This window comes from Jaculus jaculus, chromosome 4, assembly GCF_020740685.1.
Source record: "Jaculus jaculus isolate mJacJac1 chromosome 4, mJacJac1.mat.Y.cur, whole genome shotgun sequence".
NCBI lineage: Eukaryota > Metazoa > Chordata > Mammalia > Rodentia > Dipodidae > Jaculus > Jaculus jaculus.
Genome location: NC_059105.1, coordinates 160,170,310 through 160,197,653, shown reverse-complemented (window position 1 = coordinate 160,197,653; position 27,344 = coordinate 160,170,310). Strand labels below are relative to the sequence as shown.

Genomic DNA, 27,344 nt, shown 5'->3' with positions numbered 1-27,344 from the left:
TAAAGGCGTGCGCCACCACTGTTGTGCCCTTGTATCTGGGAGGAGAGCAAATTAAGGCCCCGAGGGGAACTGCTCCAGGAGGATATTGGGTAGGGAATTGGGGTAAGCCACAAGGAGATGTGGCTTGTGGGGGAATTGGAGGAAGTGATGCTCAGGATGGATGCTGCATATTCGCAGCCACGTCACTCAGCTCCTTGGCATTAGCTTCTTCATTCTTGCCCACGAATGAGCCTTTAATCTTGGTTTCTCTCAGCCGCTCAGCCTGTACTGTTACCTCAGACTGGTTTTGTTCTTTCTTTCTAATTTTTTTTTTGTTTATTTTTATTTATTTGAGATTGACAGAGAAAGAGAAAGAGAGAGAGAGAGAATGGGCGCGCCAGGGCCTCCAGCCACTGCAAACGAACTCCAGACGCGTGCGCCCCCTTGCGCATCTGGCTAACGTGGGTCCTGGGGAATCAAGCCTCGAACTTGGGTCCTTAGGCTTCACAGTCAAGCGCTTAACAGCTAAGCCATCTCTCCAGCCCTGTTCTTTCTTTCTAAATGAGCATGTGGGTGTCCCTGTTCATGGATGGTCTGGTGCACTTATGTGTGTGTGTGGTGGGTTGGGGCGGGGGGTTGCTACATATATGTGGAAGGACAACCTTAGATGTTATTCCTCAAGAACGCTGCCCATGTTTTTGAGATAAGTCCCCCCGAGGGCCTGGAAGTTTCTAAGAAAGCTGGAGTAGCCGGTCAGTGAGCCCCAGTGATCATCCTCCATCTGCCTCCTCAGTTCGGGGATTGTAAGTACGTGCCACCATCTTCCCAGCTCCAGACATCTTTTGTTATTGCCCTAAAAAAAGACACTCTTCCATTTCCATATGTCCTTAAAATGATTATATTTGGTCGTATCTCAGAAACTTATCAAGTAGTAGATTTTTGTGTTTTTGTTTTTCTAGGTAGGATCTTGCTTTAGCCCAGGCTGACCTGGAATTCACTGTGTAGTCTCAGGGTGGCCTCGACTCAGGGTGATCCTCCAACCTCTGCCTCCTAAGTGCTGGGATGAAAGGTGTGTACCACATCTGGCCTTAGAGAAGACTTTTGGATGCTCCCAACACACACATAAAAGATGATGAAGTGTGACGTAATGGTTATACCAGTGACTCTCATCTGATCATTTTATACTGTGTACATGTATTAAAATATCACGCTGTGGGGCTGAGAGATATGGCTTAGTGTTTAAAAGCACTTGCTTACAAAGTCTGACGTTTGAAGTTTGATTCCCCAGGACCCACATAAAGCCAGATGCAGAAGGTAGCACATGCATCCGGAGTTTGTTTACAGTGGCAAGAGACCTTTCCATGCCCCTTTTTCTCTCTTTCTATCTCTCTCTTTGTTTACCTATAATTAAAAATATTTAGGGCTGGAGAGATGGCTTAGCGGTTAAGCGCTCGCCTGTGAAGCCTGAGGACCCCGGTTTGAGGCTCGATTCCCCAGGACCCACGTGAGCCAGATGCACAAGGGGGTGCACGCGTCATTTGCAGTGGCTGAAGGCTCTGGCACACCCATTCTCTCTCTGCCTCCTTCACTGTCTGTCTGTCACTCTCAAATAAATAAAGAAAAATGAACAAAAAAATTTAAAAATATATATATTTAATTAAAAAAATCACACTGAGGTTTAGCAGTTAAGGCCCTTGAGGGCCAAGCCTAACAACCTGGGTTTGATTCCCTAGCACTCAGGCAGAGCCAAATGCACAAAGTGGCACATGCATCTGGAGTTCCTTTGCAGTGGCTAGAGGTCGTGATGCATCCCTTCTCTTTCTTTCTCTCTTTTTTTCTCTCTCTCACACACCTTGTAATAGATAAAAATACTTTTGAAAAATCACACTGTACCTCATAAATATGCACAGTTATTTCATATCAGTTAAAAATTTTAAAGTGAACTGGGGGCTGAAGAGATGGCTTAGAGGTTAAGGCACTTGCCTGCAAAGCCTAAGGATCCAGGTTCAATTCTCCAGGAACCACGTCAGCCAGCCATACAAGATGGCACATGCATCTGGAATTTGTTTGCAGTGGCTGGAGGCCCTGGTGTGCCCATTCTCTCTATCTCTCCCTGTCTGTCTTCTCTCACCCTCTCTCTGCTTGCCAGTAAATATGTAAAAATATTAAAAAAAATTTTTAAAAAAGTGTGCTGGGTGTGGTGGTGCATGCCTTAAATCCCAGCACCCAGAGGTAGGAGGATCACCATGAGTTCAAGGCCACCCTGAGACTACATAGTGAATTCCAGGTCAGCCTGGGCTAGAGTGAGACCCTCCCTTGAAAAAACAAAAAATAACTAAATAAAATAAAATAAAAGTGAACTGGGATGTGGATCAGTGGTAGAGTGCTTGCCTGGCTTGTATAAGGCCCTGGTTCCATCCCCAGCACTGAAAAATCAATTCAAAAGGTAAAAAAAAATCAAAGAAGGGCTGGAGAGATGGCTTAGTGGTTAAGCACTTGCCTGTGAAGCTTAAGGACCCCGGTTCGTGGCTCGATTCCCTAGGACCCACGTTAGCCAGATGCACAATAGTGCACACACGTCTGGAGTTCATTTGCAGTGGCTGGAAGCCCTGGCGCGTCCATTCTCTCTCTCTCTCTATCTGCCTCTTTCTCTCTCTGTCTGTTGCTCTCAAATAAAAAAAAAAATCAAAGAATATTATACCAACAAAGAGCATTGAACACAGGGTTACTCAGTCCTTACACATGTGCATATAGGTGCGTGTCAAGGATGCCAAGGAACTTAGCCAGTCAGCTCATTCAAAAGTGGTGTGTTGGGAGGCATTAGTTGCTCTTTGACACATGAAAGCAGATGTGTCGGGTGCTTCGTGTGAGGAATCTCTCCTGGGAAGATTGCTGGAAGCTGGAAAAGCCTTTCAAGGACAAAGGCAAGTATTTCCCACATTGAGTTCTTGGAAATAAGTAACTTCGGATGGCAAAGAAGGACCCAACTCTCAGAGGAAAATGGTTACCACAATGGCTTAGGTTGAAACCCCCATGACCAGCAGTATCAGAATGAGTCAATCTGGTCAGAGCCAACTTTGGTAGAGTTTCATCTGCTTTAACATAAATTGGCTACTTATCTGGTAGGCATGGTTCTTGCCTTTAGGGTGCTCTGAGCCCAAGTGTGAGCCACCTGAGCATGCCCAGTTCCAGCACCACTCCTTTGCCTTACCTTTCTGGGCTATGGGATGCTTGCTCTTCTCCATGTCTCTGGAAGAAAGCTCTGGTTCACTTGTATCAGCTCAGTAGACTCTCTCCAGGCAAGGGGCTTTGAGTGCACCACACTCCCCATTCACATTAAAATGGGAGGAAAAAGGACTGGAGAGGTGACTTGGCAGATACGGTGCTTGCTGGCAAAGCCACAAGGACCAGGTTTCGATTCCCCAGTTCCCACCTAAAACCAGGTGTACAAGGTGGTGTATGCATGTGGAGTTCATTTGCAGTGGCCAGAGGCCCTGGCGCACCCATATTCATTCTCTCTCTTTCTCTCTGCCTCTCTTTATCTCAAATAAATAAATAAAATATATTTTGTTTTAATGAAAAGAAAGGGCTCCAAATGGGGGATAGAGGGACATGGAGTACCAGGGGTCCTCCTCCATGCATCCTGGAAACCTTGAGGGTGAATTTAAAAGTTACCCAGCTTGGGCTGGAGAGGTGGCTTAGCAGTTAAGCGCTTGCCTGTGAAGCCTAAGGACCCCGGTTCGAGACTTGATTCCCCAATACCCTACAAAAGCCAGATGCACAAAATGGCACATGTATCTGGAGTTCGTTTGCAGTAGCTGGAGGTCTTGGTGTGTCCATGCTCGCTTGCGCTCTCTCTCTCTCTCTCTCTCTGTCATTTTTAAATAAATAAATAAGTAAATAAATAAAGTTAAAAAAAAAGTAAAGAGTGGAAAATGCTTTTAAAAAAAAAGTTACACAGCTCAACCATACAAACAATTCAAGAATCCCTCTGAATGGTCTCTTCCGTGTTATAAATCCACTTTTGTTGGAACTCTTCTGGTAACAGGGAACTCAGTACCTCCTGAGACAGTCCAGTCTTTAGTGGTAATGTTGTGTTTCCTCGGCTGGAGCTGAACTCTGGCTCCTTTTGACTTCCCCCTACTGGGATTGCTTGTCCTTCAACAACTGTACGCATGCCTTCCTACCCAGGGGCCCTTGGACATTTGCACACAGCCATCATGGATCTGCAGCCTTTGGTTGGTTGGTTCGTTGGTTTTGTTTTGTTTTTGGAGGTAGGGTCTCACTCTAGTCCAGGCTGACCTGGAATTCACTACGTAGTCTCAGGCTGGCCTCGAACTCACGGCAATCCTCCTACCTCTGCCTCCCGAGTGCTGGGATTAAAGGTGTGCTCCACCACGCCCGGCATGCAGTCTTTTCTTCTTCAGGTTCATAAACCCCAGTCTTTTAATAGTTCCTCATTTGACATAATTTCAATAACCCCTAGTGAATTGTGCTGCCCTTTCACTTAATAAACCCTAGGTGTTTTTTTTTTTTTCAATGTCATTCAAGTATAGTCAGCCCCAGGGAACATGATACCACAAGAGATCTGCTCTGATTAGCACAGATGACTCTAAGTTCTATGTAAAGATTGAACTAAATAGGCTTGGAGTGTGGCTCAGCAGTAGCACTTACATAGCATGCTCTAGGCCCTAAGTTCTATCTCCAACACCCCCTGCAAAAAAAAAAAAAAAAAAAAAGAACTGAATTAACTTTAGTTTAAATATCGTGCCACAGTACTACTTGAGGCCTCGTTTACTGCTGTTTTTCCCAGACTAGATGGCCCATGAGATTATCCTGTCTCCACCTCCTGTCTGGCTGCAAAATTCCTAGGATTACAAATGCATGCTATGGCGTCTGTTTTTACATGTGGGGTCCAGGGACTCACATTCCGGCGGCAAGCGTGATATCCACCAAGCCATCTGCTTTATTCACTGTGGTGGAGCTATTTCCCTAGGGCCTACCATTCCACACTTGTTAGGTAAAAACTTAAGTATAGATCTTCTTTTTAAAAAAATTTTTTGGCTTATTTTTATTTATTTATTTGAGAGCAATAGACAGAGAGAGAAAGAGGGAGAGAGAGAGACAGAGAGAGAGAATGGGCACACCAGAGCCTCCAGCCACAGCAAATGAATTCCAGACGCGTGCGCCCCCTTGTGCATCAGGCTTACATGGGTCCTGGGGAATAGAGCCTTGAACCGGGATCCATAGGCTTCACAGGCAAGCACTTAACCGCTAAGCCATCTCTCCAGCCCTTAAGTATAGATCTTTACACTTACCTTGGTGGGATTCATGTTGGCCTTTCCTTTCTAGGCCTTGTGAATTATTCATTCAGCTGACAGGCTCTTGGCTTTTCTTTTTTTTCAACATCTGCACATTTGAAAAGTATGATTTCTGTTGTTTTCAGTGTTATGAAGTATGTGAAAGTGAAAATTTGAAAAAAAAAAAGAGTCTTGTACTATCATTTTGTCAATAACTCTTGTTCACCCTCAATTGTGGAAAGAATGAATGACTCTGTTGATATGTTGTCTGCTTCCCCCATTTTCAATCCATAATCATATTCTCTTGATTATAATCCTAAACATTTCTTTTTTGTTTGCTTGTTTTGCTGAGGTAGAGTCTCCCTCGAACTTCCTTCCTTCCTTTCTTTCTTCCTTCCTTCCTTTCTTTAACTTCTGGTTCTATTTCTTTTAATTCAAAAAGTTTTTAATTTATTAGAGATAACCACCACCTCCTTCGATCCTTCCCCTAGTTAGTACCACGCCATCTGTTTTGTTTATCTATGATTATATTTCAAATTGCCCACCCAAAAGGTAGCAGCTGAGAATAATTCCTCTCACAGTGACTGGGAATCTGATCAGGCCTCCGGGTGATTCCTCCATGCTTCCCGCCGTCAGTGGAGTCACTTGACTGTAGGAAGCTGATGGCTGAGTTGACATAGAAAAGCGCTGTCCTCAGTGGCCATTGATCTCTTGAAATGTGTCTCGTTCAAATTGGCATGTGGCAGTTTTCAATTGTTGAAGATTCAGTGCCAAAAGACTTTTCAAATATCCGCTAGTCATGTTTATGTTGATTACACGTTGAGATCGCAATATTTTAGCCACATTGGATTAAATCAATTGTTATCAAAATTGTCACCTATTTCTTTTTTTTTTTTTTTAAATTTTATTTATTTATTTGAGAGCGACAGACACAGAGAGAAGGACAGAGAGACGGAGAGAGAGAGAGAATGGGCGCGCCAGGGCTTCCAGCCTCTGCAAATGAACTCCAGACGCGTGCGCCCCCTTGTGCATCTGGCTAACGTGGGTCCTGGGGAACCGAGCCTCGAACCGGGGTCCTTAGCTTCACAGGCAAGCGCTTAACCGCTAAGCCATCTCTCCAGCCCTACCTATTTCTTTTTAATTTGTCATTGGATCTACTAGAAATTTTCAGGCTCCGAAGCAGCTTGCATTTGTGGCTTACAACATGTTTGTCCCCCCCCCCCAAGTATTTATGATTATTAGTTTTATTTGTTATTGTTATTTATTAAGATCACACTTTGTGTGGATATGTCATGTGTTGGTACCATTTTTCCCTCGTCTCTGCCCCCATTCCACAGGGGACCCTCCTCAGCGGAGTTGCTGGTATTCCCCATGGGGTGGTGGGGGCAGCAGTCAGTTATTGGGGGCGGGGAGGCACTGCCTCTGGACATGACATCCCAAATCGTGGCTCTTACAATCTTTCCGCCCCCTCTTCTGCAAGATTCCCTGAGCCGTGGTGGGTGAGTTTTAAGTCTACTTCAGTGGTGAGCTCTTAGGAGCCTCTGGATCTCTGCTTTGGTAGATATTGAGTGTCCTCAGGGTCTGTCTCCTTCACCCTGGTGCTGATTGTCAGGCTCACCAGGGAAGCAGCATGATTGCTCCTCTCCCCAATTCCTCTGTGGTTTCTCCTGGGCCTTGACTGAGAGGTGAGGGGTGATTTATCTCCTTGGGTCTTGCTACTTTCTGAAAAAGAAAAAAAAAAAAAAAAAACAGATTCTCCAATGGAGAGTGAAGTCAGCATAGGTTAAATTGGATACATGTTATTAATTTAGGGATTAATTTATGGATGTAACCCCTCTTTTAGCCAAAGACTAGAGGGAGCTTGACATTGGAGAGCATAATATTTGTCTCCATAGGATTCAGACCTGTTTCCAAGTTCCAGATACAGGCTCCTTTCCACTAAGCGGATCTTTGTGCCAATCAGAAAGCTATTGTTCACCCAGCAAGGCTGTGTGCCACTATTGCACTGGCGTGTACATCCTGTAATGGTGTTTGCATCTGAGTAGCTTAGACTCCCTGCTTTGTACACACCATTGTTGGCCGCTTTGCCCCAGCAGCTCAGGTAGCGCTTTCCAGCACTAGGCAGGCTAACTGTCTGGGGACTGGCTCTCTTCCAGATTCCAGCCAGCTCTTTCTGTGTTCTGTGTCGGCAGCATATGGCATCTTCAGCAATAGTGTCTTACCTTTTACCTCAGGCGGGTAATCAGATTGCAGCATGTTTTATTGGACAGGGTTGATGCAGAGTGGGGTCAGGCTTTTTCTACAAAAGGAAAGAGCATGTTAAAAAAAAAATGTACTTAGAAGCCGGGCATGGTGGTGCACGCCTTTAATCTCAGCACTCAGGAGGCAGAGGTAGGAGGATTGCCATGAGTTCAAGGTCACTCTGAGACTACATAGTTAAGTCCAGGTCAACCTGGACTAGAGTGAGACCCTATCTCAAAAAAAAAGTACTTAGGGCTGGAGAGCTGGATCAGCCATTTGTTGCCTGCAAAGCCTAACAACCCAGGTTCGATTCCCCAATACCCACACAAAGTAGCACACGCATCTGGAGTTTGTTTGTAGCAGTGAGAGGCCCTTCCTCTCTCTCTCTCTCTCCTCTTGCAAATAAAAAATATATTTTTAAGATGTGTTTAGCTGTTCAGGTCATAAGCTCTTTGTCTCTGCTGCTCACCTCTGTATTGTAATGTGAATGTGGTCATACATATGTAAATGGGTCTGGCTATGTTCCAATAAAACTTTATTGGTAAACATAGAGAAGCCATATTTGTATCTGGTAGTTTAGCAGAGGCGGCTGGAAGGCTGGGCTCAGCTGGAACTGTTGGCGCAAGCTTACATTTGGCCTCTCTGGTGCTGAGGTGACAGAATAGTGGAACCGCCCACATATTGGGCTCAGATCTCCAGAAAACGTGCTATAAGAGAGAAAGGTAAAATTTGAAAGGCTACGGGCTGGAGAGATGGCTTAGTGGTTAAGGCACTTGCCTGCAAAGCCAAAGGACCCAGGTTCCACTCCCCAGTACCCATGTAAGCCAGATGCACAAGGGGGCATGTACATCTGTTCATTAGTGCCTGGAGGCCCTGGCATACCCATTGTCTCTCTCTCCCTTGCCTATTTCTCTCTCAAATAAATAAAGAAAAATGAAATATTTTTAAAAAATTGAAAGGCTATTTGTGGACTAGTTTAGAAAGTCCCAGAACATAACCTATTGGGTTTTTGTTTGTTTGTTTGTTTTTATTATGCTCTTATAGTCAAAGAAGTCACTAAGGACAAGCCTGGGGGTCAGGCAAGGAGATTAGCTTCATAAGTATCCATCTTGAACCTACCACTTTCTTTAAATTCCAGTTTAGACGAGACCTATGATTGGGTTTTCCAAGGACCAGGGACTTCTCATTTGTAGCACTTACCATAGTGATAACTTTGTATTTATTTATGATTATTTGATTATCACCTTGCTCTTCCGGCAAACTGTGAACAATGGCATGAAAAATAATCCCCTGAGCAAAGTCAATGACTCAATAAATGCTTTTATTTATCTATTTGAGAGATCAAGAGGGAATGGGCAAGCCAGGGCCTCCTGCCATTGCAAATAAGCTCCAGATTCACACACCACTTTGTGTGTCTGGATTTACATGGGTACTGGGTGGGCAGGCTCTGTAAGGAAATGCCTTTAACTCCTGAGTCATCTCACTGGCCCAGTAAATATCTGCTAAATGGACAAATGAATGATTAACAACTGTCCTAATGTTGATCCCAGTGACTCTATGCCTCTCCACTCTTGTGGATTTCCTTAGACACTGGTAGAACCTTACAGAAATTCAGATGCATGTGATTCCCTGGAATGTTCACACTTCCCAGTCCAGACACTACATAGAAAAGGACATAAGCCTGTCCTATCCCTCCCAGACCTTGGAGATGAACAGAAGTATACAAGAAGCTTCAGGCTCGGAGCTCTCATGAGCACCGCAGCGCATCATGTCACACCAGGGCCAAGCTGAGGCCCCAGAAGCTGGTATCTTTTAGGACCCTGTCCCTTAGGCAGCATATAGGCCCAGCCAGCAGTCAGCTGGTCCAGCCACAGGATACATGGACACAGGGCAGTGGCCAGGCCTGAACGTGGCTGGCTTGAATAGACCTGGTCCTTCTTTCACTGGTGACATCCGCTGCTCTGGTTGGAGGATGGACCCAGAGAAGCCAAGTGTTCCTCCTGGCCCTGGGGTCCTCAGCTTGACTTACAGGCACTTGTAGACACTCTTTCTTTTTAAAAATTTTTTGTTTATTTTTATTAATTTACTTGAGAGCAACAGATAGAGAGAGGAAGATGCAGATAGAGAGAGAGAGAGAGAGAGAGAGAATGGGCACACCGGGGCCTCCAGCCTCTGCAAACGAACTCCAGACACATGCGCCCCCTTGTGCATCTGGCTACTGTGGGTCCTGGGGAAACGAGCCTCGAACCGGGGTCCTTAGGCTTCACAGGCAAGTGCTTAACTGCTAAGCCATCTCTCCAGCTTGACACCCTTTCTTCTTAGTTACTGGAGAGGGACTCTGACCTACACATCTTTACATCTCTCAAACCTCTAAGAAAAACCTAATGCTGAATACACTCAATGGATGTTATTTTTCTGAAAGACCATGAATGAAAAACCATCTGAAGACAAATCTGTCCACGTTTTCCCTGATAACCTGATTACCACCCTGTTCCTGAAATGTAAACTAGGACATCTTTTTCTCTGTTTCTTCTCATTTTCTCCCATGGATCCCTTCTCTGAACTTCCTGTTACATCGGATCTCCACTCTCTCACGCCTCATTTCCACCCACCACCGCTTCATGCCCCTTCTTCTGCCTATACTAGATCCCACAAGCTCCTTTAGAGACACAAAAGATCCCCCGTCCTTTTAAAAAATATTTTATGGGGCTGGAGAGATGGCTTAGCAGTTAAGCGCTTGCCTGTGAAGCCTAAGGACCCCGGTTCGAGGCTCGATTCCCCAGGACCCATGTTAGCCCGATGCACAAGGGGGCGCACGCATCTGGAATTTGTCTACAGTGGCTGGAGGCCCTGGTGCACCCATTCTCTCTCTCTCTGCCTCTTTCTCTGTCTGTTGCTCTCAAATAAATAAATAAAAATAAACCAAAAAAATTTAAAAAAAAATTTTTTTTTTAAATTTTTTATTTATTTGAGGAGACAGAGAGAGAGAGAGAGAGAGAGAGAGAGAGAGAGAGAGAGAGAGACAGGGAATATGGGTGCCCCAGGGCCTCCAGCCACTGCAAACGAACTCCAGATGCATGCACCACCTTGTGCATCTGGCTAATGTGGGACCTGGGGAATTGAGCCTCGAACCAGGGTCCTTAGGCTTCACAGGCAAGCCCTTAACCACTAAGCCATCTCTCCACCCCCCTCTTCCTTTTTAAATTTGTTTGTTATTTTTTAAAAAATCTCAACCCTCCCCCCTCTTACTTATTTTCTCCCTTTTCTGCCCCAGTTCCCCTGCTTTCCCAGAGTTCTTGTAGGTGAGCCTAAGGTTAGAAACCTGTTTTCTTGGGAGGGCCAGAGCACAGAAGAGCTTTCTGCCTGGTGGCAGGTACTCAGCAGTGTTTGTAAAATGACTTGGAGCTCAGGACAAAAATCTCCCATGATGCAAAGGGATGCCTTTGTCCCTTCCTACCCCATTCCAGTCTGTTCCCCGGATCTAATCCTATGATTCCAAGCTCCATTGCCCCTGCTTCTTCCTTGGACTGTGTTGCCCCTCTTACTTGGAGAATGGGCAAACTCAGAAGCCTTTCTGCATGCCCCTTGTGCATAGTTGAAGCCTGCTGGTGCCTTTAAATAAAATGAGATTGAGTGGGATGAGCATTGTACCACTCACTAGCCAGGTTGCCTTGGGCAAGTGTCTTCACCTCTCTGAAACTCCATTTCTTCATTTGTACTGTGGAGGTGAATGATTTTAGCTTGATGTGAGATACGGCCATACAAGCAATCATCCACGGGACTCCTATGCGTGTTCTGAGAGGGGTCAGGTATACCAAGTCAATGAAAATGGTACACGCAGATGCTCTTTGTTTTCTGGGGGTGAAGCTCTCCTTATATGGAGGCTATTATTTTTAGATTTTGGACCAGTTCACCTATATCTCAGACCTTATTATGTTTCTAGCCATCAGAAACCTCTTCCTCCTCATAAATTTTTAGGTTCTTTCCTTCCCCCATTCTCCTCATTGCACGGTCTTTCCAGGAATAAGAGTTTCCACTTCCTGAGCCATCTGGAAAAGCCTAACTTAATGGTTGTGGTTAAAATGGGGTTGTTCTTGAGGGAACGGTGACATTTTTCTCCTCTTCTGAGCCAATAAAACTTGAGGAACTGGCTTTGTAATTCAGTGTGACACACACATATACATCCATGCACACACATACACACACACACACGTCATGGCTACAGGTGAGCATTGCAGAACACTTAACTTGTCTTTTTTATATTTATGTATTTATTTACAAGCAAGAGAGTGAGAACTGGGCAAGCCAAGGCCTCTTGCCACTGTAAATGAACTCCAGATGCACCACTTTGTGCACTTAGCTTTATGTGGGTACTGAAATCAGGACATCGGACTTTGCAAGGAAACAAGCAACTTTAACCACTAAACTATCTCTCCAGCTCCCAGGACACTGAAAATTTCTAATTGTAAGGGTCATTCTGAAGTAGGTTGGCCCCACCGCTTAGGAAGGTCACCGACAGATAGGGTTTTTACTGTACAAGGTGGGTGAGAGTAGTCTCTAACTGAGCATTCGTGAAGCTTCTCAGAAGAACTGTCACTACTGGACCAGGGCAGGATATAGAGGAGGGACAGACAGGACTGCTGTCCCCAAACCTAGGCTTACCCTGGGTAGTTTTGGAGGTCAAATCAGTACTGAGCTAGGTGCAGTGTGACATATAATCCCAGAACTTGGGAGACGGAGGCAGGAAAAATCTTGAGCTTAAGCCCAGACTAAGCTATAGAGCAAGACTCTGCCAAAAAAATTTAAAAACAATAACATAAAAACAACACAAGGGCTGGAGAGATGGCTTAGTGGTTAAGGCACATGCCTGCGAAGCCTAAGGACCCAGGTTCAATTCTCCAGGTCCCATGTAAGACAGCTGCACATGGTGGTGCATGCATCTAGAGTTCATTTGCAGTGGCTAGAGGCCCTTGCGCATCCATACTCTCTCTCTCTCTGTCTGTCTTAAATAAATAAATAAATCTTAAAACACATTCACACACACACACACACATACACACACACACACAGACAGACAGACAGACACACACACACACACACACAAACCCCCTGTCAGTCAGTGAGGGGGAATAAAGGGGAAGGGTGCCTCTATTTGGGCAGAGGAAGGTCGAGTTTCCAAACAAAAAGTCTATGTAGTCTTTGATTTCCTTGCCTGGGTCATAGTTCCTCCTTGCTGAGTAAATTAGGGAAACCATTTGTCCTAGATTCCCAGGACCATAATGATTTCATGTAATTAAATTTAAAAACACTGATTTGTTAAGTTGATAGCAAATTTGATTTTTGTATCCCTGTTAGACATGTGGGAAATTTTTTTCTTTGGTTAAGTTAAGCATACTGAGTTTTAGCTTCCCAGTGATGGGACACTCCTATATGTTAGGAAGGAATTCAGACCCCAAGGGTCCCCAACCCTCAGATTCCATGATGAATAGGACGTCCTGAGTGACTTAGTGTGAAGAAATGCACAGGTGTCAGCTGTGGCTCAACAAATGTTGCCGAACACTAAGGCCTGTTAAAATTCTGGAAGGGAGCCAGTTATGGTGGCGCACGCCTTTAATCGCAGTTCTTGGGAGGCAGAGGTAGGAGGATCGCTGTGAGTTCGAGGCCACCCTGAGACTCTATAGTGAATTCTAGGTCAGCCTGGGCTAGAGTATGACCCTATTTTGAAAAAAACAACAAAAGTATCTGGAAAGGAGGAAGAGGGCAATTGAGAACCACTCAACTGCATTTATTGAACATATTTTATGAAGCATAGGAATATGCTTGCAACATTGTCACAAGCTGCTAACTTTCTATATGTAAAAAAGCTCCTACAAAGCAAAAGGAAATCAGAGAAAGCCAGACTCAAAACTAGGCAACACAGGACTGGAGAGATTGCTTAGCAGTTAAGGCGCTTGCCTGCAAAGCTCAAGGACCCAGGTTCAATTCCCCAGGACCCATGTAAGCCACATGTACAAGGGGGCGCATGTGTCTGGAGTTTGTTTGCAGCAGCTGGAGGCCTGGCACGTCCATTCTCTCTCTCTCTCTCTCTCTCCCTCTCTCATTCTATCTGCTCCCTGTCTCTTTCTCTCTCTCTCTCTCTTTCTCTCAAATAAATAAATGAAAAAAAAAACTTAAAAAATAGGCAAAACAAAAGCACAAAGAGTATGTAGAACAAAAGATGCTATCCCTAATGCATTTGAAAAGATGCTCAGCTTCATAATGAAAGAAATCATTTGATCATGCAATGAAAACCACCTCATACACATTAGGACGGCTGCTACTTTCGAAACAAAACAAAAAGTCAGCACTGACAAAGAAATGGAGAAATTAAAACTCTTGTGTTCCTGTGATGGGAATGTGAAATGGTGTCGCTGTCATGGAAAACAATGCCGGGCTTCCTCAGAAACTCTAAATAGAATTTTCATATGATCTAACTTTTCCACATCTCAGTTTGCCCTAAAGGAAGTGAAAGCAGGGAACTGAGGAGAAATCAGTACAGCCACGTTCACAGCGGCACACTGCACAGCTCCCCCGGGTGAACAGAGAGGCAGATGCAGGCCATGCCTACACTGGACCAGTAACCTGTATAAGTATGGAAATTCTGACTGACACACGGAACAACCTGGATGGACTCTGAAGGCACTGCATCAAGTAACACAAGCCCTTCACACACACATACACATGCACACACACACACACACACACACACACAGACACACAAAAGGCAAATATGGTATGATTCCACTTATAACAGTCAGGTTCATAGTGACGCATAGTGACAGAAGACGGTTTGTAGGATTTGGAAGAGTGGGGAATGGGGAGTCGTTGTTTATTGGATCCAGTTTCTGTTTTGCAAAATGAAAAGGCATAAAGATGACAGTGTTCAGTGTTGATGGTTGCATCAAGTTCCAGGGCACATTAAAAAAAAAATGAGCATGGGTTCCGGGCGTGGTGGCGCACGCCTTTAATCCCAGCACTCGGGAGGCAGAGGTAGGAGGATCGCCGTGAGTTCGAGGCCACCCTGAGACTACATAGCAAATTCCAGGTCAGCCTGGGCCAGAGTGAGACCCTACCTCGAAACCCCCCCCAAAAAAGAGCATGGTAAATTTTATGTAGATTTTGCCACAACTACAAGTGTGTGTGTGTGTGTGTGTGTGTGTGTGTGTGTGTGTGTGTATATATATATATATATATATATATATATATTTTTTTTTTTTTTTTTAGGGCTAAAGAGATAGCTTAGCAGTGAAGGTTTTTGCCTGCAAAGCCAAAGGACTGCGGTTCAATTCCCCCAGATAAGCCAGATGCACAAGGTGGCACATGTGTCTGAAGTTCGTTTGCAATGGCTGGAAGCCCTGGCATGCCCATTCTCTCTCTCTGCCTCTCCCTCTCTCTCTGCCTGCCTCTCTCTCTCTTTCTAATAAATAAATAATTTTTGGCATGGTAAATTTTATGTGTATTTTGCCACAACTAAAAGGCATTTTTTTAAAAAATAGTGAAAGCTGGGCATGGTGGCACATACCTTTAATCCCAGCACTCGGGAGGCAGAGGTAGGAGGACCACCATGAGTTTGAGGCCACCCTGGTACTACATAGTGAATTCTAGACCAGCCTGGGCTATAGTGAGACCCTACTTCAAAAACCAAAATAGATAAATAAATTATAATGAGATGGTTAAGGATCAATTGGAAGAGGGTTTGCCTGGCATACTCAAGGCCCTGAATTCAATCCCTAGTACCACAAAAAAAAAAAATACAATGAGATGCCATTTTAACCTTCTCTAAATTGTACAGATCACAAATTAGAAAATATGCTATGTTGACAAAAGGGCATGTGAAAAATAAATTATTTATTTATTTGAAAGAGTGTTGTGTTGATGGGAATATTAACATATAATATTAGGAGAAACAATTTTTCAGTATTGGTGAGAACAAAAATTGCACAACCTTTAACCCTCTAGTCAACAAATTCTGTTCTGTTTTTGATGTGATAAAGTGTTTTGTTTTGTTTTGTTTTTTTACAAAAAGGATTAGAAACAACTTAAATGTCTGTCAAATAAGCATTGCCACCCCAGGAGAACACAGCAGACTCAGCATGAGGCTTGTAGTTCAGAACAATCCTTAAGAGAGTAAATGTGAAAAAAACTACTCACTGAATGCTGCAACCTGTGTTTTAAAATAAAATGAGACTAGAATATGGATCTCTGTTTTTATTTTATTTTGTCTAAAATCACTCCCAGGGAAGGCACTGGTAACAAGTAACAGTGGTCATTCCAGACACATCTTTGGAAGAAAGCCAGAAACCAGGGAACAAGGTTGGGAGAGGGACTTGCTTTCTGCTGTTGACCACTTATGAGGATGAATCTCGATTGACAACTTGAACAGGATCTAGGCTTATCTGGGAGACAAAGCCCTGGGCATGTCTATAAGGAAGTTTCTAGATTAGGTGAATTGAGGTGGAAAGACCCACTTTAAATGTGGACATCATTCCATAGGTTGGGGTCGCAGAGTGAATAAAAAAGGGAAAGCTTGGAGCTGGAGAGATGGCTTAGTGGTTAAGCGCTTGCCTGTGAAGTCTAAGGACCCCGGTTCGAGGCTCGATTCCCCAGGACCCACATAAGCCAGATGCACAAAGGGGTGCATGTATCTGGAGTTTGTTTGCAGTGGCTGGAGGCCCTGGTGTGCCTGTTCTCTCTCTCTGCCTCTTTCTCTCTGTCTGTCTGTCGCTGTCGAATAAATAAATTAAAATAACCAAAAATAAAGAAAGAAAGAAACCAAGGGCTAGAGAGGTGGCTTAGTGGTTAAGGCGCTTGCCTTCAAAGCCAAAGGACTCAGGTTTGATTCCTCAGGACCCATGTAAGCCAGATGCACAAGGGGGTGCATGCATCTGGAGTTCATTTGCAGTGGCTGGAGGCCCTGGCATGCCCATTCTTTGTCTCTCTCACCCTCCCTCTCTCTCTCAAATAAATAAAAACAATTTTTTTTTAAAAGAAAAAGGGAAAGCTAGCTAGGTGGGTAGGCATCAACATCATTTCTCTCTCTCTCTCTCTCTCTCTCTCTTTTCTGTCTAGAGATGTGATGGCCAAGCTGCTTCAAATCGCTGCTGCTGTAACTTCTCGGCCATGATGGACCAAACTCTCAAAACGTGAGCCCAAAGAAACCCTTCCTGAAGTCAGGCGTTTGTTGTTGCCGCCTTGACAAAGCAACCTTTACTTTTTAAATTTAGTACAGGGATGATCTATTAAAAAGTTCATTAAAAATTACAGTCTTGAAGGAAAGAAACATGACACCCTTGTAACCCAACGTCCCATGCTAACACTGTGGGATCAGAGGGAAGCGTTTGTAGCATAACTCTGCAGACTCAGTGAGGGTTTCTGGGCGTGTGGTTTAGGAGAGGTATGCATGCAGCCCAACATAAAATTGTAAACTTGCTTAAAACATTATGAGGGTTTTTTTTTTTTTTTTTTTTTTGGCCTTTTCGAGGTAGGGTCTCAGTCTAGCCCAGGCTGACCTGGAATTCACTATGTAATCTCAGGGTGGCCTCGAACTCATGGCAATCCGCCTACCTCTGCCTCCCGAGTGCTGGGATTAAAGGCGTGCGCCACCACACCGGCTGTTTTTATTCTTCTTTTTACAATTGTTTGTGTGTTTGTGTAGTATGTGTGATGTATGCACGTGTGTGCAGATGTAAATACTGTGTTCATGTGGGTAGAGGCCAGAAGAGAGCTTTGGGTACCCTCTTTTCTTGCTCATCTGTGTACTTCCCTAAAATGGGGGGGTCTCACCCTCAAACCCAGAGCTGCCATTTTCTGGTCAGCAAGCCCCAGCATTTATCTGTTGCCCACACCCTAGCTCTTGGCTGCAAATTGGGGGTTATAGTCATGCGTGGCCACACACAGAATCAAGCTCTCTGGATCTCAGGCTTACGTGACAAGCACTTTTTTTTTTTAAAACCTGTGTCTTTAAAGTATTTTTATTTATTTATTTATTTGAGAGCGACGGACACAGAGAGAAAGACAGACAGAGGGAGAGAGAGAGAATGGGCACGCCAGGGCTTCCAGCCTCTGCAAACGAACTCCAGACGCGAGCGCCCCCTTGTGCATCTGGCTAACGTGGGACCTGGGGAACCGAGCCTCGAACCGGGGTCCTTAGGCTTCTCAGGCAAGCGCTTAACCGCTAAGCCATCTCTCCAGCCCGTGACAAGCACTTTTAACCACACAGCCATCTTCCCTTGCCAGCGATTAATTTACTTTTTATAACTCGACTGGGCTGTTCTGAGGTGAGCGTGATAGGTGACAGTGTCATGTCAAAGTGTCAAAAGGGGAGGAGGGCTGGAGGGATGGCTTAGTGGTTAAGGCATTTGCCTACAGAGCCAAAGGATCACGGTTCAATTCTCCAGGTCCCACGTAAGCCAGATGCACATGGTGGCGCATGCCATCTGGAGTGCGTTTGCAATGGCTAGAGGCCCTGGTGCACTCATTCTCTCTTTCTCTCCCTCTCTGTCTCTAATAGATAAATAAAAATAAAATCCACACTCCGGGGAAGAAGTTTCAGTTATTGAGAAAAAAAAGAGTTGTTGAATGTCTTCCTCTGAGCATTTTATGCTTTTATGTACAGACTTGTGAACAAATTCGCCAGTTAGGTTTTTCCTTTTCAAAGTGGCTGTTAAGGAGCCACAAATTGGGCTGGAGAGATAGCTTAGCAGTTAAGTGCTTGCCTGTGACGCCTAAGGACCCCGGTTCGAGGCTCAACTCCCCAGGACCCACGTTAGCCAGATGCATAAGGGGGCACACGCATCTGGAGGTCATCTGCAGTGGCTGGAGGCCCTGGCGCGCCCATTCTCTCTCTCTCTCTACCTGCCTCTTTCTCTGTCTGTCACTCTCAAATAAATAAATAAAAACAAAAAAAAAATTAAGAAGCCAGAAATTGGCTGGGCGTGGTGGCACATGCCTTTAATCCCAGCACTTGGGAGGTAGAGGTAGGAGGATCACCGTGAGTTCAAGGCCACCCTGAGACTACCTAGTGAATTGCAGGTCAGCTTGGGCTACAGTGAAACCGTACCTCAAAAAAAAAAAAAAAAAAGTCATAAGCCAAACTTGCATCGCACCCAGCTCAATGTGGGCAAGTTTCTATGGGAAGCATTTAACACTGGCCTAGTCCCTAGCTGCATCCCCTATTGCCATGACTGGCTGACTTTCCTGTGTGGATCTAATGTTACGGGTCCTTATTTTGCACCACCTGTTAGCTACTCTACAGCTAGTTTGGTCTGAGATAGACAAATGGTGAGCGAAGGAGGAGGAAGAAATTAGAGGAGGAAGAAGTTACTGCATGGCACTTCCTTCGCCTGTCAGATTGTTGCAGTCCGGTTCGCATTGCTGGTAGAAATCACCCGACCAAGAGCAGCTTGTGGGAAAAAGGAGGTTGATGTTGGCTCACAGGCTCGAGGGGGAAGCTCCACGATGGCAGGGGAAAATGATGGCATGAGCAGAGGGTGGACATCACCCCCTGGCCAACATAGGGTGGACCATAGCAACAGGAGGGTGTGTCAATCACCAGCAAGGGGACACTGGCTATAACACGCATAAGCCCGCCCCCAACAATACACTCCCTTCATGAGGCGTTAATTCCCAAATCTCCATCAGCTGGGGACCTAGAATTCAGAACACCTAAGTTTATGGGGGACACCTGAGTCAAACCACCACACTTATACAGGAAGTGAAGGCTCTAGTGCAACGGCTGCCCAGTGGCCATGTGACAACGTCATCACCTGATAGTTTGTCAGGCCCAAATATTCATGGATTTCACCCCAACCTACTAAGTCAGATTCTCCGTGGATGCCTAGGAAAAGTGTCTCACGTGGTTTCCAGATGACTCTTGTGCACATTCAAGTTTGAAAACCACAGGGATAGCAAAGGAAAGTTGATTGCCAAATTTAAAGGTCTCCATGAGCTTCATGCGCTGCTCAAAAAAGCTGGGCTGGAGAAATGGCTCGGTGGTTAAAGGCACTTGCTTACAAAGCCTCACAGCCTGGGTTCAATGCCCCGGTGCCCATATAAAGCCAGATGCACAATGTGACACGTGCATCCAGAGCTTGTATGCAGTGGCAAGAAACCCTGGTGTATCCATTCCCTCTCTCTTTCTTTCTCATTCCCTGCCCTCTCTATCTCCTTGTAACTACAAAAATAAAAAATAAATAAATACAATTTTAAATGTGCTGAAGTAAGCAGTCCCCATAATCTCACTACCTAACAGCAAATGTATTTTTGCTAATGTCAATTCGGATCAGTTGTGGGGGAGGGGTGAGTGCTGCTTTACTAATCCATCCTGCCAAACAGACCTCTGCCATCTTCTGGACCCTTGGCTTCCGCCGCCCCCCCCACTTGGCATCCCCTGAGTCTAAGAGAGAGAGAGAGGAAAGGGGGGATTCATGGCCATGTTTGTAAGCAACATCTATCATCCCTGTCCACAATGTCATTGGTCAGAACACAGTTACATGGCTTATCTAGCTGCAGAGGAGGCTGGGAAATAAGACCTACCGTGGAGGAAATGGCTTTGGTGAATGCACGACATTGATGCAGTCACCCCAGGGACCCAAGTGAATCCAAACCCTTACTTTGCGAGTCATGTTTTGGGGAACATTGGTTTTTTGTTTGTTTGTTTGTTTTAGCTGCACTTTCTAACCAAGTTTTGTTTTGTCTTTTTTTTAACCTCTAGCACCATGGTATTGAGACTTCTTGTATGTGTGACTGTCGTCCTGGTCTCTGGTAAGAATTTTTTTTTTTTTTTTCCTATGTAAAGTCCTAGAATCCTTCTGCTGTGACCACAGAGTGGTCGTTACAAGCCCGGGCTTGAGGCTTGGTGGGGTTTGCTCATGTCAGCAGCTTTCCTGCAGAAGGAAGAGCCAAGACTTGAGATGAGGCGTCTCAGATGAGGACAGGCAGGCCCAGCCTGGGACAGAGCCCCCGTGTGCGAGAGTCCTCCATCTCTGTGACCTCACCCCAGGGGCCGGGACACATGGGGTAGGGTGGATTGTCCCCGTGCAGAGCTCCCGGAGGGGCACCAGAGACCACTGCACTGAGTCCCCTGTGATTTGACTCCACACAAGCTCCCTCTGGTCTTTTCTATCACCGTTGCCAATATTCTCAGGCTCTTGGGAAATGGCTAACGGGCTCTCCAAAAGCTTCCTGTTACTGAACACTGGTTTCCACGTTCCCTGTCTCCCCTCTTCCCTAGCCCAGGCCATAAGTTACAGAAGTCGCTCGCTGCGACAACGGACCACCAATCATGTTGGACAGTTTACCATGAAGCTAAGGAACGTGATGCTTCAGTCCCCTCCAAATCCCCCCTTTAGGATGCTTTACTTGGATGAGATGACCACAATTAATCTAATTAGCCTCTCTCCAGTGTATCCCTTCCTCCATCACATTCTCCCCCTACTGGGTGGCATTTTGGATTTGAATTGTGTGAGCTTTTCTGTTGCTGTAGTTGTTTGTTTTGTTTTTGTTTTTGTTTCAGTGGTAGGGTCTCACTCTAACTCAGCTTGACCTGGAATTCGCTATGTAGTCTCAGGCTGGCCTCGAACTCACGGAAATCCTCCTACCTCTGCCTCCCGAGTGCTGGGATTAAAGGCGTGCGCCACCACGCCCGGCTTGTGAGCTTTTTTAATATTCCCTACCCATACACACAGATTTTAGTAGTTTCAGGACTCATGAATTCAGCCATTTTCTGTTTCCTGCTCCTGTCTGGGCTTTGGTTACTTCAATGCAAGGGCATTGACATGCATCCTGTGACAACATGATTTCGTTTCTCCTACCCTGCCCCTCTCTGCTGCCCATTTTCTCTACCCACAACACTGAGAGGGAAACCATTCCAAACATGATGCTGGCAGACAGGAACAGCCAAGCCTCCCAAGGGGTTATAGCACCTGTTGGCCACCCCCTCACTACCTGGCACCTGGCTGCCTGGCTCAGCCACAAAGCCGTCAACTCCGTGGTGCCTGAGGGTGACCAGGAGTTGGGGGTACTCTGGAGAGATGATTTCTCAAATCACAGCAGTCTGAGGACAGGCCTTTGTGATTTGCAGTTTCTGCTTAGCATCTTGGGACTTACTGCGTCCGCTGAGTGTGAGATGTGTTAGGTGAGAACTTCATCAGCGTAGATGTTAACCAACAGTAGATTGTACCTTCCAGGACCAGTGACCTGCCACCTTAGCTCATGGTGGAGGTGGAAAGGTACATGAGCAAACATGCACAAATGCAAGAACGAGAGAGAGAGAGACTCTAACCACCAGGACTCTTTTTATCCTACTTCTTTTATTTTTATTTATTTATTTGAGAGTGACAGACAGATAGAAAGAGGCATATATATATATATATATATATATATATATATATATATATATATATATGGAGAGAGAGAGAGAGAATGGGCACGTCAGGGCCTCAGCCACTGCAAACGAACTCCAGACTCATGTGTCCCTTGTACATCTGGCTAACGTGAGTCCTGGGGAAATTGAGCCTCGAACCGGGGTCCTTAGGCTTCACAGGCAAGCATTTAACTGCTAAGCCTTCTTTCCAGCGCCTTATCCTACCTCTTTTTTTTTTAATTTAATTTAATTTTATTTATTTGAGAGTGACAGAGAAAGAGGCAGAGATAGAGAGAGAGAGAGAGAATGGGAACACCAGGGCCTCCAGCCTCTGCAAACGAACTCCAGGCGCATGCGCCCCCTTGTGCATCTGGCTAACGTGGGTCCTGGGGAATCGAGCCTCGAACCGGGGTCCTTAGGCTTCACAGGCGAGCGCTTAACCGCTAAGCCATCTCTCCAGCCCTTATCCTACTTCTTACTTGACATGTATGTGTGTGCTTTGGTGCCTGGTGCGGTTCTAAGCACTTCGTAAACATTAACCCATTTAAACATCACAATCACTTGCTGCTGTGGGTCTTGTCTTTCCCCCCTCATTTGAAGACACGGTCACTAAAGCACAGAGACAGACGTAAGCGATTTGCCCGGGATCGACATTGCCGCATGTGACAGAGCGGCGTGGATTCAGCGCCAGGTCACAGAATGTCACGTGACCACTTCTCCCACCTCTTGCTCCTGAATCCACCACGAGGTCTTTTCTTTGACAACCTGAGTAGCTCTGGTGGATAACATCCCTTTCACACCCTCCCTCCCGGCCTCTCTGCCCACACATCATCCTCTGCCGTTCCTGCAGTGAGTACCTCAGGTGTCCTAAAGCTTGGGCCCTAGTTCTTCGTATCACAGTGTCAAGCTTAGCTTTTTATTTGTTTTAAGAAAGAGAGAGAGGGAGAGAATTGGCACACCAAGGCGTCAAACTCCAGACATTTGTGCCATCTAGTGGGCATGCGTGTGCAACCTTGCACTTGCCTCACCTTTGTGCATCTGCCTTACTATGGATCTGGAGAGTCAAACATGGGTCTTTAGGCTTCACCAGGCAAGTGCCTTAACCAGTAAGCCATCTCTCCAGCCCCCTCCTTTTTTTGAGGTAGTGTCTCGCTGTAGCCCAGGGAATTCACTATGTAGTCTTAGGCTGGCCTCAAACTCACAATCCTCCCACCTCAGCCTTCCAAGTGCTGGGATTAAAGCCATGCACCACCATAGCCAGCAAGCCTAGCTTTTGTGACCTTGGAGAGATCAAAGGAAATTGCCCTGGAAACAAATATTCAGAAATCGCTCAACTAAGATGCCACCTGTACCCCTAAACTTTCTGGCTGTGCCCACTGAAAGTGAACAAGTAACACTGAGAACCTCTACCAAAACCAAGGCCAGGTGCCACTTTTGCCCATGATGTGCTTTGAAATCATGCATAAACTCCTAGCTCCTGGAATCACCAATATTGAAAGCACCAACTTAAATTCCTCCCCAAATAATGACTGAGTTTCATGGTAGTAACAGGGTATAAAGATAGTATTGGGGGCTGGGAAATAGCTTAGCAGTTAAGGAGTTTACCCATGAAGCCTAAGTTCCCCAGGATCCATGTAAGCCAGATGCACAAGGGGGTGCATGTATCTGGAGTTCCTTTGCAGTGGCTGGAGGCCCTGGCACCGCCCATTCTCTTTCTTTCTGCCTCTTCCTTTGTCTCTCTCTCTCAAATAAATAAATAAATAAAACATTTTTTTTTTAAAAAAAAAGATAGTATTGGGGGCAGACCAGATTTAAAATGGGACAGAGTGTCACCCTAGTAGGAAAAAAAAACAAAACAAAACTGGTATTGTCAATACTGTACAGAGCATAAAAAGCGAAACCAAAAAGGTATCATCCATTTTAAAGATTGAAAATAATTGGTTTGAATTTGATCTGTCTTTCCTCTCAGAGCACATATCTCTGTTTCCTGGGCTGGCGAGGAGTGACCTAGCTCAGAGCAGGCATACGGAGAGAGAAAGGCAGTGCAGCTGGCCCAGATAATCCACAGTAAAAATGAAGTGATAAATAGTTTGCTTGGTGACAGATAAAGTACAGTAAAGAAATTCTGCCCCTACCTGCCCCCCCCCCCACACACTTGGTGTCCCTCTTTGGTCTAGAAATTAGATGCTAAATTACTGCTCTGCAAGCTAAAATTGAACAAGGATTTAAGACTGCAAAGGGTATCACACGTGGCCATGGCCTTGTAGAATTAGAGCACGGCTTCTGCTCTGTACCTATAAAGCTAAAGGCTTTTCCAAGTGCTCTGTTTGCTGCTGTTCTGACATCTCCATGACACTTTTTTGTTTGGTTGGTTTTGGTTTCCTTCGAGAGACAGAGGGAGAGAGCGAGAGAGAATTGGTGCTCCAGGGCTTCAGCCACTGAAGTTGAAATCCAGACACTTGCACCACCTAGTGGGCATGTGTGACCTTGCGCTTGCCTCCTTGGTACATCTGGCTTACGTGGGATCTGGAGAGGCCAACATGGGTCCTTAAGCTTCACAGGCAAGCGCCTTAACCACTAAACCATCTCTCTAGCCCTCCATAGGACTTTTAAACTGAAGCCAGTACAGATTTTGGACAATATGTAGATCTTTACAAGAGAAGTAAACCCAGGTTATTATTTATTTATCTGAGAAAGAAAGAGAGGGAGGGGAGGAAGTACAGGCATATCACAGTCTCTTGCTCCTGCAGACAAAATCCAGACACATGTACCATTCTGTATGTCTAGTTTGACATGGGTACTGGAAAATTAAACACAGTCAGGCAGGCTTTGCAAGCCAACTGCTGAGCCACCTCCCAACTTTTAGTTTGACTTTTGTTTTAAGAATGGGGATCTTTGATGTGCTGCCCAGGTTGGCAACAGACCCACAGGCATCTAGATTTGCACACATGTATATGTTTGTGGAATGAACCCTAGGAACTGAACTGCTAAGTCCAAGCTTGTCTACGGTTAATTTTATTCACTTATTATTAACTGTCCCCTAAAAAGGTTCTGTTAGTTTAGAGCTGTACCAAAAGTATGTAAAAAGACCCAGTTCCCCACACCATCTTGAACCACGATTATGACTAGTGTTTTTAAGTATCTGCCACAATCTGATAAGCAAAAGAATGACATCATTTACAATTTATTTATTTATTTATTTATTTATTTGAGAGCGACAGACACAGAGAGAAAGACAGATAGAGAGAGAGAGAGAGAGAATGGGCGCGCCAGGGCTTCCAGCCTCTGCAAACGAACTCCAGACGTGTGCGCCCCCTTGTGCATCTGGCTAATGTGGGACCTGGGGAACCGAGCCTCGAACTGGGGTCCTTAGGCTTCACAGGCAAGCGCTTAACCGCTAAGCCATCTCTCCAGCCCTACAATTTATTTATTTATTTAAGAGAGAGAAAGACAGACAGTGAGACAGCATGAATGCGCCAGGACCTCCAGGCACTGCAAAAGAACTCCGGGCTCATGTGTTATCTTGTGCATCTGGCTTATGTGTGTCCTGGGAAATCAAACCTGGGTCCTTTGGCTCTGCAGGTGAGCACTCTAACCGCTAAGCCATCTCTCTAGCCCAAAGAATGACATTAAGGTTTAAACTATATTTCCCTGATTATTATAGAGATGCCTTCATTAAGTATTTATCGAGGGCTTAATACTTGTAAGACAAAGATATGTAGGTATTGGAAATGTGACTGTGAAGAAAATGGTAGACAGCCTTCCTTCAGAGGAGCATGTTCCAATGCACAATGAGAGGTGTCAAATGCTCGCCTGAGTTGGGGGAGAAAGCTGAGCTGCATGCCAGGTATCAGAAAGGCTGACCACGGCAACAAGACAATGAAGGAACGAAGTGTTCAACCTCCTTCTTGATATACCCAAGAGGCTAAACTGGGAGGGAAGGCTGATTTCTTTGCAAGGACCAGGTAGATGTTTGTAAACATCGGAGGCATCTTGCAAGCTCAAAGAGCCCCAAACGAAAGGACTTGGTGGTTCTATGGGACCAGTAGCAGGAACTCAAGAGTAGGGAAAAGCAAAGGAAGAAAATGAAGGGGGAACAGAAGGGAAGAGAAAGGTCGTGTGTAGCTAGTCAGAGTGGGGAAAATGCCTGCCAAGTCTCCCTTTCCCCCACACGAAGAAACATCTAAACAAATCTTCTGCCCAAGGCCTTAGATGAGGAATGAAGGGGCCTTACTGAGGAATAAGTATATAAACCAGCAACACCCACCTTGGGACTGGTCTGCTGTGGGGAAGGCAGCTGCTTCCCTCCCAAATCAAGCCTCTCAGATAAAGCTGTTGTAATTGCCTCATGATCAGGCCTGGGACGTTACATGAAGGTCTCTGGATTCCTTAGGAGAGACAGGAAATAACCAACTGCATATGTGGTATGTATGATAGGTACCACCATTTGTTTAAAAAGTCATCCTAGGACTGGAGAGATGGCTCAGTGGTTAAGGCGCTTGCCTGGGCAGCCTAAGGGTGTCCAACTCTCCAGGTTCCACGTAAGCCAGACGCCTAAAGGTGAGGCAAGCACAAGGTTGCACATGCCCACTAGGTGGCACAAGCATCTGGAGTTTGACTTCAATGGCTGAGGCTCTGGCATGCCAACTCTCTCTTTCTCTAATAAGAAAGTCATTGTAAGGGATAGAGAATGGCAAACATGTGGTCTTCCTTGACACCCTCCCTCCCATAGGCCAAAGGAATCTTCCTGTGTGAGAACATTTGACATGAAACGTACATGGATTGAAAAAGTACGAGCCTCTCTGGAGGAAGGGCCTTTCAGACATACGAGGAGAGGATTTGAGATAGAGCCTCTCTGCTCTTTTTTTTTTTTTTTTTAATTTATTTATTTGAGAGCAACAGACATAGAGAGAAAGACAGATAGAGGGAGAGAGAGAGAGAATGGGCGCGCCAGGGCTTCCAGCCTCTGCAAACGAACTCCAGACGCGTGCGCCCCCTTGTGCATCTGGCTAACGTGGGACCTGGGGAACTGAGCCTCAAACCGGGGTCCTTAGGCTTCACAGGCAAGCGCTTAACCACTAAGCCATCTCTCCAGCCCCTCTCTGCTCTTTTAAAGGAGCAGTGTGGAAGCCAGTATGGCTAGGAAAGGGGAAAGGAAGGAAACGGGCCAGCATGGCTCCAGGGTCAGAGACCATGAGGCCTTTTAGGCAGTGAGAACTTTGGATAATGGTTCTCGGTGTGACCGGAAAGGACTGAGATACAATTTCAAGGCTTTTGAATAGAAAATTGTATATATTTTTAAAGGATAATCTTGGCTTGAGGAACTAGATGGGAGGGGGCAGGGATGGAGGCAGGGGCAGGCAGAGTAAATTTGGGGGTGCCTAAGAAGAAGGTGGATAGCAGCAGCAATGGGAGGCTGGAGG

At 45.5% G+C, this 27,344-nt stretch overlaps 1 protein-coding gene across 2 annotated transcripts in view; it reads left to right on the top strand.

The window, feature by feature from the left end:
• Positions 1–27,344, top strand: part of Cd86 (CD86 molecule) — an 81,580-nt gene that overhangs the window by 27,129 nt on the left and 27,107 nt on the right. For both annotated transcript variants that reach the window (XM_045147716.1, XM_045147717.1), the window contains exon 2: positions 20,272–20,321. In XM_045147716.1, the coding sequence (XP_045003651.1) occupies positions 20,272–20,321 (50 nt within the window). The remainder of the gene's footprint in view (positions 1–20,271; positions 20,322–27,344) is intronic.